At 47.9% G+C, this 15749-nt stretch overlaps 1 protein-coding gene across 1 annotated transcript in view; it reads left to right on the top strand.

Moving 5' to 3' along the window:
* The window catches only part of Gan (gigaxonin), a 55810-nt gene that overhangs the window by 11544 nt on the left and 28517 nt on the right, over positions 1-15749 (top strand). Inside the window, exons 2-3 of the mRNA XM_057753543.1 lie at positions 12473-12587; positions 15640-15749. The exon at positions 15640-15749 is cut by the window's right edge and continues 241 nt beyond it. Of these exons, the coding sequence (XP_057609526.1) occupies positions 12473-12587; positions 15640-15749 (225 nt within the window). The remainder of the gene's footprint in view (positions 1-12472; positions 12588-15639) is intronic.

Raw genomic sequence — 15749 nt, 5'->3', positions numbered from 1 at the left:
ACATTGAAGTCTTGGTGGTGTCCTGTGGTCTCTGTTGCATATTCTTGCTCTTCATCCTAACACACTTTTAAAACGTAAAATCTGCCTTCACTCAAGCAAGCAGCAAGATGAAACCCACTTCCCCTCCTGCCACAGGGCTAGAGCCTTAAATGTTCGGACAGAAATGTAAGTGCATTCTTTGTATCTGTGCATGTACATGTCCCCAGGTGCAGTGGCGCTGCACGTGTGTCAGGATGAGTAGGGAGGTCAGAGGTAAGGTCAGGTGTCTTCCTCCATCGCTCTCTGCTTCCTCCCTTCTCCTCCCCACCCTCCCTTCCCTCCTTGACTTCTTTATTTGAGGTGTGTGGGTGTACACACACAAGCAGGTGTGCCATGCAGAAAGGCCAGAAGTTGACTTTGGCTGTTTTTCTCTGCTTCTTTCCACCTTATTTTTGAGACCAGGTCTCTGACTGAACCTGGAGCTCCCCAGTTCAGCTAGACTGGCTTCCAGGGAGTTCCAGGGAGCCTCCTGTCTCCACCTTCCTAGAGCTGGGGTGTCAGGTACTTGCTCCCCAAACTTAGCTTTTTACATGGATTCTGTGAATCCAAACTCCCGTTCTTCTGCTTGTGTAGAAAGTACGTCACTGAGGCTCTCTTGGTGCTCTTTTGTGTGATGCTTATTGTCTTCTGCTGTCGCAACTGGACACCCCCCCCCCTTCACTTACAGGAACCTCTGTTTCTTCACCCTCCTGTTCTGTCTCCTTCTCTGGCTTTTCTTCCCTGCAGAAAAACGTGCCTCACTCTTCGCATGCCTCAGTGGAAAGCACAGTGACTCCGTGTCACTCTGACATGTCTCTTCTGAGGGTGCCTGGGCTCGACTTCCTAGTCAAGGCCGTGTCCCCGCCTACCATGTTGTCGTCACTCTGTAGTTACTTGCATCTCATGGCTCCACTAAACCCGTTCTTTGAAATCAGTCTCCAGATCAGTGGAAACTATAGACAGATTTTTCTTAGGACCGCCAGCTCATAAAAAATGACATGGAGACTAATTATTAATTACGGAAGCTTGGCGTATAGCATATCCTTGTCCCTCTAGCTCCTATAACTTAACCCATGTATATTCATCTCTGTTTTGCCACATGACTTTTTCCCTCACTTCCGTCTCGCACCTCCTGTTTCCTCTCTGTCGCCTGGCATCTCTCCTATGCCTAGATTCATATCTTCTCCTCTCTGGCTGTCTGTCCAGAAGTGCCACCTAATCTCTTCCTGTCTAGCTATTGGCCATTCAGCTCTCTATTAAACCAACCAAAAGGCACAGTGTACAAAAAGATTATTCCACAACAGAAAACCAATACATTTCTTCTACTTGGCCTGTTTATCACAGTTCGTCATTTTCTTGACAGCTGGTCTCTCTATGCTCCAGTGACGTCTTTTGTCTGTGTCCCCCACAGTCGGCTTTCCACCTTTCCCCTTCCTGCCTCTATACTGCAGTCAGGCGTAGCATTCTGACCTTACTCCACCTTCCACCAACTACAGCAGCACTGTCTGTGCCAAGACACTTGCTGACCTCCACCCTCTCCCAAGTCTGAAGGTCACTTACCTCGTGCGCGGCCACCTTCAATCCTGGTGGTCACACTTTTCCTTCCAAGTAGGTTGTCCCCTGTCCCTTTTATATACGGTGTGTGGGGTGGGCACACCTGCGTGTCCACACAGACACTAGAAGAGTGTGTCAGCACCGTCATCTGTTGCTGGCTACATACATGTCTTTTGAGACAGGACCTCACACTGAAGCTCACCGTTGTGGCTGGACTAGCCTGCCAGCCAGGTCCTAGGATCACCTGACTGTGACCTCAACACATGAAGCCATGTCCAGCTTTCATGTGGGTGCTGGGGATTTGAACTAAGGTCCTCCTAGTTTAAGAACAAGTCCTTTTACCCACTGAGCCATTTCCCCAGACCCTTATTTTCATCTTCAAAGACTTTCCCACTGTTTCATGATTACTGGGTATTTATATGGTGAGGTGGTACACAGCCAGCAAGTGTATGAAGGTCAGGGACAACAACTCTGTGGGGTTGGTTCTCTCCTAGCGATGGAGTCAGGTCGTTGCGCTTACAGACAAGTTCTTTACCCACTGAGCCACCTCAGTATCCCCTCCATTGCCTTTAATGTGCTACCAGGCTCCCCAGGAGAGAGTTGAGAGCTATTGACGAAAGGCCTCCTCCCCTCTTTCCCTCAGCATCTAATCAGTGCCAAGGCATCACTTCTGCGCTCTGGTCTCTGGAGTCTGTCTCCTCACGCCATAACTGCCCACTCAGGCTCCGGCTTCCATTGGCTCCAGGCCGTTCCGGCTCCCGCTGGCCTGCCTTCCTCCACGCACAGTCCCCGTCTGTCTTCCACCCTGTTGCCGCCAGAGGGAGGCTTCCAGAGTGGAATCAGATGACATTTAAAACTCTAATGTCTTCAGAGACCTAGTTGGCTTGGTGCCAGGGCAGGAAAACTCTTTGAGCCTGAAGTGTTTTGTGCTGAAAAGTAGGAAGGGACCCAAAAGAGCCAGCCTCAGAAAAGGCCAGTGGCTGAGCTAAGGTGGCTTGAACAACAAGGAACTGTGCTGGATTATAGTTAGAATAAACAGCCATCCATATGTGAATGAATGAATGAATGAATGAATGAATGAATGAATGAATGAATGTGTTGACAAATGGGAGAGAGGAGATGCAGTGTGTCTCTTATAAAGGCCTGGAATAGGACACCTTGAAACTAAGCATTAAAGGAGGCTGAAGCAAGAGAATCGTGAGTTCAGAGCCAGGCTAGGCAAGCTCAAAGAACCCAGTGTGTTGTTCGGGAGACAGGAAGGTAGCCAGAGATAGAGATGGGGCGGGAACATCATCCTTGCCATGGTGGTCATTGTTGCAGGCGGATCCACTGGTGGGTACTGAGCACTGGGCAAGAATTTGAGAGAAATGGATTTTTATATTTTCCCAAATGATTTCCGATGTGTTTATTACCTAAAAAAGGAAAAGTGGTGGTTGCAGTGGAGAACCCTCAGAACCATGTAGCCCACTGACCCGTAGGAGACGGTTCTTCCCAGTAGATATGGGCACCTCAGCATTTCCATAGCATTCCTGCTCCTAACCTACAACCACAGTGTGACCATAGAAACTAGCCAACCCTGACTTGAAGGATGCTGTACAAGGTAACTGGCCAGCTCTGCAGAGCTGACGTCTAGAAAGACAAGAGGGAGCTGAAGGGATGGCTCAGCTACCAGCGCTCACTGCAGAAGACCCAAGTTCAGTTCCCAGCACCCACTTCAGACAGCACATAGTGGCCTGTTCCAGATGACCTAACACGCAGGTGGTGCGTGTAAATCCACACAAGCACACATACATACATACATCCGTCCTTAAGAGCAACTAGAGCCGGGCGGTGGTGGCGCACGCCTTTAATCCCAGCACTCGGGAGGCAGAGGCAGGTGGATCTCTGTGAATTTGAGGCCAGCCTGGTCTACAAAGGGAGTTCCAGGTCAGGATCCATAGCTACAGAGAAACCCTGTCTCGAAAAAAACAAAAACAACAACAACAAAAAAAAGCAACTGGAGACATCTTTTGGCCAATACAGCTTTTCCTTTGTAACCAGGAAAACGGGATGATAATGATACCCACTGTCCCTTGCCCGTTTCAGTATCCACCTACAGTTTGTAACATCTTTATTACTCCAGTATTTATTAATTATTAATTCCTTTTCTTATACAGCTGGATTGAAGCAGTACCATTTAGTAAGGGGAGCATCCAGGGGAGGAACGGACTTTGAGCAGCCTGGAGAGTTGTGGACAGTAATGTGTGACAGGAGTGAGTTAAACCTGAACTCCAGGAGTTGGTACCACATTTGATTTTGTTCGCGCTGTTTGTTTAGAAGTGTTGTTGCCATGGCTGCGGGGGGGGGGGGCAGGAAGCACCAGCTGGCTGTCCAAAGTTTTGTCGGTACCTCACATTCTCACTGGGACAAGGAAGGGTTAGTTGCACAAGAAAGACTAAGCCAAATAGTTTGTACTGTTGGGGTCATAGGCTGTGTCTTTCTCTGCGGGGGTGGCTCTTTCTGCTTGGAGGTCATTGTCTCTTGTGAATCTTCATTCCCATTGTTCCTGTGATGCCATGTGTGCTGCTTGCTACCTCTTGATCCCCAAACTCCTATATACACTGTAGATGTTTCCATAGCTGTCCTGTATATGTATATACACATGTGTAGCTTATGTGTGTGTACACATGTACACATGCTCCTGGAGGTCATGTGTAATCCACCCTACCTTTTTTTAAGATTTATTTATTATGTATTCAGTGTTCTGCCTGCATGTGTTCCTGCAGGCCAGAAGAGGGCACCAAATCTCGTTACAGATTGTTGTGAGCATATGTGGTTGCTGGGAATTGAACTCAGGACCTTTGGAAGAGCAGGCAAAGCTCTTAACCACTGAGCCATCTCTCCACCCTACCTTTTCAGACAGGGTCTCTCCATCTGTATCTACTCCCTCAAGGCTCAGGGAACATCGCAGAGTCTGCGCCAGGGGATTTGGAGGAGTGTGCTATGAGATGCTCTCGTCAGGACTAAACAGACTGACGCACTCATGGGCTCACAGTGGCTATAGGGACCTGCACAGGACCAAGCCTGCCAATAATGCCAGAGTAGATGGGGGCGGCTTCACCCAAGCTGAAGAGCTATTGTCATTGGTGTTTGCCGTGGGAAGGGGAGTCATGAATATCAGGGATGTGGCCCCTGGTGGGTTGCCTGTGCTCATGCAGGCAGCACTGATTGGACCCAGTGGGCTACTGTTATTTTAGAAAGGTCATGAAGATGGGAGGAGCATGTTTTGTGGGCTCCACAGGGATTTGAGGGTGGAATCGATCATGATACATTGTATAGAGTCTCTGTTGTTAAGAGCATGAACTTGAGAGTACCCTGGTTTGCTTTCCAACACCCATATGGCAACTCACAACCATCTCCAGTTCTAGGGGATCCTGCACCCTCTTTTGGTTTCCAAAGGCACTTAACATAAATAAATTTTTTAAAGATACATTGTATATGTATATGGCATTGTCAAAGAATAAGTTAAGGGGTCTGGAGAGATAGCTCAGAGGTTAAGAGCACTAGCTATTCTTCCAGAGGTCATGAGTTCAATTCCCAGCAACCACATGGTGCCTCCTAGGTACCTATAATGAGATCTAGTGCCCTTTTCCAGCATACAGGCATAATAATAAATAAATAAAAATTTAAAAAAAGAATAAGTTAAAAGCGTTAATTTTTTTTAAAGGCGAAGTCTCTCAGCCCCACCTGTTAGTAGACTGACCATTCAGCGGACTCTAGAGACCTGCCTGTCTCCACCGCAGCGCTAGGGTCACAGATGCTTGACCACCCACACATGGCTTCTTATAGGTGCCGAGGATCCAGACACAGGTCCCCATGTCCCCACAGTCTACACTTTACCGGCAGCCCCTACCCCAACCCTCTGTTAAGTTCTAATACATGCTGAATTCCCAGTCTCTGTTCAGAAAGCATGGCCTCCCTATGTAAATTCCATCTTCCTTCAAGCCACATGGCTCTCAAAGACAAACCTTTAGCTTTCTCCTGCGGCACAGAGCACAGCCAGAGCAGTTTCCTTCTGCACAGTTGAGGCCAGGCTCCCCAAGGAGAGCGAGAAGCACCCTTTTGCCTGTGCCACAGCCTGGGGAGGGTGTCGGGAAGTGGGACCACAGCACCTGAGCTGAGGCCCGGGCTCTAGAAGCCTTTTGGAGTCCATACCACTTTGTAAGTTTGGGTTTCCCAGCAGCCATAGTGATGGTGAGCATGGGACATGGAAGCGCAGGAAGATGAAGTTCAGCTAGCTGACTCACAAACAAAAGCCTCCTTCTCAACCAGCCTTCCATGCAGCTGCCATGCTAGGGCACCAGCCAGCTGAGGGCGGTTGTGCAGGGAAGAGGAGGTGAGGGCGGTTGTGCAGGTGCAGGGTGACCAGAGCATGCAGATGCGGGGGAGAGGCCCTAGAAGCATTCTGGGCAGCAGGAACAGGCCAGATGAGCCAGGGGATGTCTTACATTTATTATGCAATCTGAAGCTGACCTAGTCGGTCTAGAATGAGACCCAGGTATTTGATTGTCTATAGCAGCTCTCTAGAAGATTCTGGGAGGTCAGCCCAGGGAAACTACTTGTAAAGTCATTCAATACAGGATCTGTATGAGGGAAAATTTTGGAAGTAAATAAGCACCATATTCTTGGATACAAAGAAGAAATGGCTGGAGGAGAATCGGAGTGAAGGGGGTAGCATGCACACTGTTGATGTCACCCTTTGAAATGCATTTGGAAGCTGCAGAGACAGTGCAGTGGTTAAGAGCACTTGCTGCTCTTACAGGATCTGAATTCAGGTCCAACCACCCATGTCTAGTGACTCAGAGCTGCCTGTAACTCCAGTTCCAGGGGACCCAACACCTCTTCTGTACCCTACAAGCACTTATATGTACATGCACTTACCCACACACATACACATAAATGTTTATAAAATGACATTTAGAATCCAGCAGCCTGGTGCCGTTTCTTTCCCTCTACTGCATGGGCAGCCCCACACCCCGCCCCGACTTCTGTCTGTCGCTTGTTCTCACTTCCCTTTTGTGGCTTGGCTACAGAAAACACACTAAGAAGATCCCGTGGTTCATCTAGATGTGGTGGGACTGTGCATGAAGCTTGCTTGGGTCTCTAGCTCTCAGTGCACAGCCCCCCTTGCTTAGGCCTCCCTCTGAGAGCTCTGTCAGTCTTGGGACCTCAGTGTGAATTCTTTCCTCCTGTGTCTGGGAGGAGCTGGGAGGTAGCTGCTGTGCTCCTGGAGCTCGTGCCGTCCAAAGTCTGCCAGAGGGTACCATCTGCTGATTGAAGTGTTAGCAAATGATACTGCCCCAGGTGGAAACAGAAAAGACTTTTGAAAAAAAACAAATAACAGCCTTTAGGGACTGGAGAGATGACTCAGCAGTTAAGAGTGTGTAGTTCTATTCCATAGGACCTGAGTTCTCAGCTCCTGGATCAGGCAGCTCACGATCTGTAACTCCAGTTCCAGGGAATCTAGTGCCCTCTTCTGGCTTCGGTGGGCACTGCACTCATGTGCACAAAGCTATGCTCAGACACAACTAAAAAATTTTTTTAAACTAAACCGTATGTCTTAGGGCGATTGTAAGTCGCGACAGAATTGAGAGGAAGGAACAGGAACGCTGCATCTCCCCCGAGCCCACGTATGCACAGCCCCCCGTCCAGTACCCTCACATCCCCACTAGCATGGCATGTCTGTCCAGTTTTGTGCACCTACATTGACACCACATGGTAACCCAGACTGTGGCTCACATTGGGTTCCCTCGGGTGGGTGTGGATTTTGTGGGTTTACACATATGTGCCGATACACATGCCTGCCAGTACGGTGTCACAGGGCTTTCACTGCCCTAAACCGTTTCATGTGGCTTCTGGAAGCTCACAAAAACAGAAAAGGGAGTCTGTGAGGGAGTGTCACCTGTAAAACACATTCTCCAAAGAACAAATGACTAGTGCTGGCACAGGCTGTCTCCGGGCTCCTCAGAGGCCTGCTTCATAGCCGCAGAGCTCCAGGTGACACGAACATTGCAGCCATGTGATTCATGCCATGAATCACCCCAAACCACAGTGCCCTGACTCCGTGGACATTGCATTCCCTTCCTGAAGGGAATGAGTGTCTGCATCAGCAGAGAAGACAAGCCCTGTAGAGTTGCTGTTTGTCACTGTCCCATTGAACCTCCTTCCAGAGCTCTTCTATGTGTGTCTTGCCTTCATGTATGTATGTATGTATGTATGTGCACCACATGTGTGCAGAAGAGGACAACAGATCAAGTTATTAGAAAGTCCTGCCTATTTGTCTGATTCTCCCTCACTCTGTTGCGCCTGAAATCATTGGGTGGTGATTCTTTTTGTGGCAGTACATTGACTATTTAATAGCAACTAACGGTTTAGAATGTTACAGATAATTGTTGGATATTATGTTGGCTACATCTCAATTGCTGTGAGAAAGTACCCTAGAAAATCAACCTAAAGGAGGAAAGGGGTGTTTGAGCTCATGTTTTCGGTCTATGGTCTCTTAGCTCAGTTGCTTTAAGTCTACTAAAGCTGAATGTTATAGAAGAAATGTTTGTTCAAACAAAGCTGAAGAAAAGCTCCTCCAAACCCATAAATCCAAGTTCACAATGCATGGGCTACCCATGAGGTAGAGCCCTCAAGATCCTGTGACCTCTCAAAGGCCCTGGATTCTGTTTGCAGGGGGCACTGACCCTTCAACAAATGAGTTTTCGGGGGACACCAAAGAGCGTTGTTTTCTTTCCAAACCTGCTGGTTTTCCTGGTAGGAGCACAGTGATAAGAAGTCTTGCCTTGGGCCTGGGAGCTCAGCAGAGGAACTAGGATGCGGCTCAGTTGGCAGAGTGTTGGCCTAGCATGCACGAAGCCCCGGGTGGCGGCACCAGCTAAGCCAGGTGGGTGTGATGGTGCACAGGTGTGATTCCAGCGCTCAGCTGGTGGAGGCGGGAGGTTCAGAAGTGTAGTGTTTTCTTTGAGGTTAAGGCCAGCTAGAAATACATGAGATCCTGTCAAGAGGACGTGGGACGCACACGCGCACACACACACGTACACACACACGTACACAGGCACACGTACCCATATGTACATACTAGAACTTGAACTTAGGTTTGTCACAGTGAAGGGGACATTCGTATGTGTCTTGCCTGTCCCGGGGGAGGATCTACAGATGTGTGACTGTAGAGCATCTAGCCCTGGAGACTGGTCACGTGGGGTAGCAATTAGGTCTGCTCAGGTGGTGTTGTGGTGGGGGCAGATGAAAAACAGGGGAACACGTGAATTTAAATTAATATTAGTTTTGTTACTTAGTCTCTAGATGTGTAGAGTATAAAATTAAGTTTTCATGGGTTCTGAAAATGACTCCATTTTTTAAAAGTCAGAAGTGACATAGTTCATATTTAAGCTGGTCATTTTTGTCTCCTCTCAGTCATCTCTGTCCTACCACCTGTTCAGAGAACATGACACAATTTAAAATGGATCCCCTCTTGTTGGAAAAACATGCAACAGTATAGTTATTTTTAAGTAGATTGTCAAAAGAGCAATGATGAAGTTTGCAGTGGCCTTTGCCCTAGGAGCTCAGCTCCCTTATCCTGCAGTGTCTTAAAACACAGCACAGCCAGGCCTTGTTTGGACATTAAGGTGAGAGAAATCCACCCTAGCTAAGCATGTCTTTAATAGCCTTCTGTGTATCATTCCAGGTCAGAGAAACAGCACAGGGATTTGAACAAGAAAGTTTGGGAGGGTTTTTTGTTGTTGTTTCGTCTTTAAGGTTTATTTACTTTTATTTTATATATAAGTACCTATTTATATTTGAGTGCCTTGCTTTCATGTATATATGTGAATAGTGTTTGTGTACCTTGTACCCAAAGAGACTAGAAGAGGATATCGGTTACCCTGAAGTAGAAATTAATAGATTAGATTAGATTGTTCTGAGCAGCCATGTGGGTGATGGGAACTAAACCCAGTTCCTTTGCAAGAGCATTAAATGCTCTGTTTTTTGTTTTGTTTTGTTTTGTTTGGGATTTTTTTATGTTTGTTTTTTGAGACAGGATTTCTCTGTGTATTCTTGGCTGTCCTGAAACTCACTCTATAGACCAGGCTAACCTCAAACTCGGAGCTATGCCTGTCTCTGACTGCCAAGTGTTGGGATTAAAGGCATGCCCCTCTGGGCAGTGGTGGCACATGCCTTTAATCCCGGTACTCAGGAGGCAGAGGCAGGTGGATCTCTGTGAGTTTGAGGCCAGCCTGGTCTACAGTGCGAGTTCCAGGACTGGCTTTGTAGCTACTGAGAAACCCTGTCTCCAAAAGCAAAAACAAACAAACAAAAGGCATGCCCCACCGCTACCAGGTTCATAGTCTCTGGGCTTTACTCATTTTTTGGGAGGGGTGGAATGGGTGAGCAGTGTGCCCCAGCATGTGTGGAGATTAGAGAACAATCTGCAGAAGTCATTTCTGTGTCCACCAGATGTCAGACCCCTTTATTTGCTGAGCTGTCTCCCTGGTCCTGAAAAAAGAAAGCTTCTAACAGGAGATTGGGGTAGCCATGGGTTGGCTAGTCGAAAAGGAAACCTTAAAATACAGGAGTAACAGATGTGCGACAACCCCTGGGCTGACCTTGCACAAGACATGCAGGGCAGGAAAGCTACACTGGTGCAACTGGGTGAAAATTGGTATTCTAAGGTGTCTGAGAAAGCTGATCTAGGGAAGTGACTGAAGGTGGCCCCTGGATAGCTTGGCAGAGCAGGAACCAGAGGCCAGGAAAGGCCTCCACTGTGGGGACTCCCCAGTGACACCCCAGAACCAGGAAGCTCAGCTCTCTTGTCCTGCAATCTTGTTTCTACTTTTGTCTAGTTGATTTGTTTCCACCAGCTTCTTCTGAAAAGCTCACCATTAACTCCAGGGAAAGAAAAAAACCGCTTTAAGAGACCCAGGCCCACTTTCACAGAGGGTGAATTGGAAACGAAGTGGCAATGTCACCAGCACAGTGACTCTGACAGATGTCAGTAGCCATGACATCCCAGGTGAAAGGTTGCTAGGAGACATGTTTGCACATGTGCATTTGGGAGGCTTGGTATTATCCATACCATCTTTTGTCTGAAGATTGCTTGAGGCTTCACTTTTAGTACCAGGCGTACAGATAGACCCTATGGCACAAGTGGAGGCCCAGGAAGTCCTTAGCTCAGACTTAGAGTCAGTAACTAGTCAGGGATTTCAATGCCAGGGAAAATAAAGTGTTTAAATGCCTGCTTTATGAGTACTTGGGAATCATACCATCCATCTTCCTGAAGATCTGCAGGGGCCTCCTGTCCTGGTAGCCGGCTGTGATCCAGGGGTTGCTCATCACCATCAACCTTTGCTTCCTTCCCTCTCCTGGGCTGTGTGGCAACACCACCAGCATGGTGACAGAATCATGTCTGCGTCGTGTGCAGTATCTTCTTTCTGGGTCAACTTCTGTCGTTGGCTGGGACACATTTCCCAACCACATTCTCAGAAAGGTTGGTAAGCTGTTTGGTGACTCTGTGTGCCTGGAAAATGCCTGTATTCTGTCCTGCAGTTTTGTTTTGAGACAAGAGTTTCACTGTGTAATGTTTCCCTGGCTGTCTGGAACTCGCTCTGTAGACCAGGCTGGCCTCAAACTCACAGAGATCCGCCTGCCTCTGCCTCCTGAGCGCTGGGATTAAAGGCGTGCACCACCACCACCCGGCTTCTATCCTGGATTTTAAAAAAATCTCTTTGGGGTTGTTTATTTTTTGTTGCTTTGGTGTTTTTTCTTTTGTTTTGTTGTTTGTATGTTTTCACACAAGGTCTATGTTACCCTAACTTAGAACTTACAAAGATACACCTGCCCCTGACTCTCAGCTGCTGGGATTTGAAGTTTGTGCCGCCACACCTGGATTTTCCTCATGTTTAGACAGTTTGTTGGTTGTCAAAAATGTTAGTTGGAAATGTTTTCCCGTCAGAATCTTGAAGCTTTCTCCCTGGTATTACATCTTCCTATTTGTGAAGTAGGAAGCCACTCTGATCTTCACTCCTTCCTTTGTGGCCTGTATTCTTTCTAAGAACTTCTAGGACTCCATTCCTGTTTCTAGCATCCTTAGGCAGCATGCCAATACAGCTTGGATTGGTCTGTCTTTCTCTACTCATGAGTACTTACTAGGTATTATTTTCTTTGTCTCGGAGATAGACCTATTCTTAAATGTTCAACCTTCTGGGTTAATCTTCTAATTTTCTTAAGGTACCTCTCCTTTTTTTCTAACTTTTTCTGTCTTTTTTTGAGATTTGATGTACTTTTATGTATATATGTGTTTTCCTGAAAGTGTGTCTGTGTGTCACATGAATGCGGTACCCACCGAGACCAGAAGAGACTCACGTGGGACTGGAGTTACAGATCGTTATGAGCCGCCACGTGGATGCTGGGAATCAAACCTGGTGCTCTGGAAGGGCAGCCAGTGCTCCTAACCACAGAGCCACCGCACCTTCTTCTTTTTAAATTAAAGACAAGGTCTCATTGTGTATTGCTGGCTTTCTGCTCTTGCAGAAGACCTCAGTTTCTGGCACCCACATCACTTGTCTCGGAACTACCCGTAACTCCAGGATGATCCGATGCCTCTGGCCTCCGTGAGCGCCTGTACTCGTGTGGGCACACATGCACGTAATTAAGAGTAAACCCCTGAACAGATTAAGTAACCTGTGCATACTCGGGCAGGTGTTTTTTAGCTAAAGCTATGTATATTGATCTGAAGCTAAACTCACTTAAGTGGAGATATTCTTGCTCCTCAGCCCATGTTATGGTATAGTGTTTAGTGCATAAACATTTCAAGCTGTTTCTGTTGGTTCATAGGAATTTTACGTTGTTTTCCCTTTCTTAGGACAAAATTAAACTATAATCCTCCCAAAGATGACGGCTCCACTTACAAGATTGAACTTGAAGGGATATCGGTAATGGTTATGAGAGAGATCCTGGATTACATCTTCAGTGGGCAGGTATGGTGGGACCCAGGGTCCAGGCCCAGCAGCGGCTTCCCAGCTTTCAGAGTGGTACTTGCACATCATCTTCTGCCATCGGGGGCATCTGTTGGCGTCTTCCTGGCGTTGGCACCAAATACGTGTTCTTCCAGACTCTGTCCCTGCCCCAGTTTATGCTCTTCTGAGTGCCACCCTCCAGGCTGAGATTCGAAGAACATGTGTACCCTCACCACTGACTCTGCCACCACATCTAGAGTCTGATCTTGCACAACATCCACCCTGTCAGGACCTTCTCTGTCTGCATGGAAACGGGCTTCTCTGGGCACTGGGACTTGTTCTATAGAAACAGAGTTTCCTGTGGGTCATTACCATGAAAGGTGCTTCCCAATGAAAGCCACCCTTATGGTCTTCACTGGTGGCTGCCTTTCACCCCACCCGTGCCCTGGCTCCCTGCGTTCCCTCCACTCTGTGTGCCACCTGGCTTCGGAGATGTGATAACACGCAGGCAAGGAATGGTCAGCTTTCTTCTTGCTTACTTCTTGCTTTCCCGACCCTGTCCTCTTTCTGTAACTTAAGTTCTAACATAGACCTCTTTCAGCGCTTAGCACGGCTACAGAGAAACCTCGGGGCTCACAGCTGTTCCAGTCCCAGCACCTGCAGCAGATGGCTCACAGCCACCTGGAACTCCAGGTCCAGATCTTCTGGCCTCCGTGTACAAACATACATACACCCCCCCACACACACCCCCACACACAAATAAGTAAATAAAGATAAATCAAAAAAAAAAAGCACACTTTAAATCCCAGCACTCGGGAGACAGAGGCAGGCAGATCTCTGAGTTTGAGGCCAGCCTGGTCTACAGTGCGAGTTCCAGGACAGGGCCCCAACCCTGTCTCCAAAACAAAGAAACAGAAAAGGAGATGCCTTGGTATTTTGGCCAGGGCAGTGTGTTGTCGATTTCGGTGTGTGAAAGTATGCTTCCCCCTTTCTCGAGGTCTTTCTCACATCTTGCCCTCTTCATGAACCCTCCTCCGTCGCTGCTGTTTCCCCACTTCCCCTTTTCTGGGGGGGTCTGTTTCTCCCAGTAGTTTTCTAAGCATTCTGCATGTCTTTTCTAAATGTGTTTGTTCTGCCCACAGAGTCAGGGATTATAGTCCCCGACTAGAAGCCTGTGGTATGCTTCCGTAGCATTGGGGAAACAGTTCAGAGAAACTCTTCCTAAACAGAAGGCAGTGGGTGTGCATGTGTGTGAAGATGGAAATGAGTGAAGCTCAGATCCTGGAAGCATCTGCCCAGCCAGGGCTGACTTGAGTTATGAGCACAGCAGGTGCCGGGCCACCCAGATCATGCTCTGTGCAGGCTGCAGGCTCCGGTTGCTGTCCGGGGCTGTCTGCAGGTTGGCTGCCAGCATTCATCCCAGTTTAAACCTTAGGATCCAGGTGGCAACTTAAGCTATGACAAACTTCTAAATTAGCTGTTTGGTTTAGTTGAGATGTATTTAGTGTTTTTCATGGGTTTGTATCTGAGATTATTCCCCGTCTTCTGGCTGAATTTAATATTCTTGGGGCTGGGGATGTGGCTGAGTGGTAGAGCTCTTGCCAGGAATGCATGAGGCCCTGGGTTCCATCCCAAACAGCGCCAAAAAAAAAAAAAAAAATAGAAATGGGAGGAGGGTTGGAGAGATGTCTTGGCGGATAAAAGCTCTGCTGCCAAACCTGATCACTATCACCTGGTTCATTCTGAAGGACCTACAAGGTAAAAAGAGACCATGGGTTCCTGAAAGGTCCTCTGACCTCCGCGGGTGTCCTGGCTCGCATGCGCCCACACAGAGATCTAAAGTACACCACGTGCACTGTCTTAGTCAGGGTTGCTATTGCCGTGATGAACGCCATGACCAAAGCATCAGAGGAGGAAAGGGCTTATTCGCCTCACACTGCCACAGCACAGTTCATCACTGAAGGAAGTCAGGGCAGGAACTGAAACAGGGCAGGGTCCTGGAGGCCGGAGCTGGTGCAGAGGCCATAGAGAGGTGCTGTTTGCTAGCTTCCTCTCTATGGCTTGCTCAACCCTCTTTCTTACAGAACCCAGGGCCACCAGCGCAGGAGTAGCCCACCTCCCACATCAGTCACACTAGTTAAGAAAAAGCCCTACAGGCTCGCCTGCAGCCTGACCCTATGGAAGCATTTCCTCATTTAGGTCCCTCCTCTCTGATGGCTCTGGCTTGTGTCAAGTTGACTTAAAACTAGCCAGCACACGCACAAACAAACAAAACCAAAACAACAACAAAGATAAAAGAAGAAGAAAAAAATTAGTGAGGTCCCCAGCGTGGGAGATTTTCCTCACTTGGAATATCACTTCCTGCGGTTGTGCTCGGTTTCCGAGGCGATTGGTAAGAACATGTTTTTAGATTATAGCGTGAAGATGCGTAGGATGTGGTTAAAGGTTTCTTGCTGGACCCTGAACTCTCTCATTTCTGAAGCAGCAAAGCCTGAGGGAGCTCGGTTGTGGTACCGCATTTTATGGTTGCATGGGGAAGCATGAGACAGGGAGAGAGAAGCCTCGGTCAAGACACTGGAGAAAACTAAAGACTCAGAAAGAGGGTAACCGGTACAGTTGGGACTGATTGCAGATGGAAGTTTGAGGCCCACGTGCTTCGGTGTTGAGTACAGGCTGCCGAGGACATACACAGTCAGACCCTTCTGCTGTGCGAGAAGGCCCTTTGATGCCTCAGACCCTTCTGCTGTGAGAGAAGGCCCTTTGATGCCTCAGACTCTTGAAGGCTGTGCGGTATATGTACGACAGTGGGAATCTGAGGGCAGGAGAAATGATGTAGTTGTTAAGAGCGTTTCCTACTCTTGCAGAGGACCTGAGTTCAGTTCCTGGCATCTCACAACTGCCTATAACTTCGGCTCCAGTGGGATCTACACTCTTCTGCACATACACATAATTAAAAATAAACCTTTAAAGATAAGAGAAAAAAATTGGGAATTTCCTGTGAACCAGAACTAAGTTGGTGGTTTGGGTTTTATGTTTTGCATTCAGATGTAAAATCTTTATGGTTCTCTTACAGATCAGGCTAAATGAAGATACAATCCAAGATGTTGTGCAGGCAGCCGACCTGCTGCTGCTGACGGACCTTAAAACCTTGTGCTGTGAGTTTCTGGAGGGCTGCATTGCCGC

This window comes from Chionomys nivalis, chromosome 21 (assembly GCF_950005125.1).
Source record: "Chionomys nivalis chromosome 21, mChiNiv1.1, whole genome shotgun sequence".
NCBI lineage: Eukaryota > Metazoa > Chordata > Mammalia > Rodentia > Cricetidae > Chionomys > Chionomys nivalis.
Note: the sequence above shows the minus strand (reverse complement) of the source record. Positions and strands in the feature narration are given on the sequence as shown.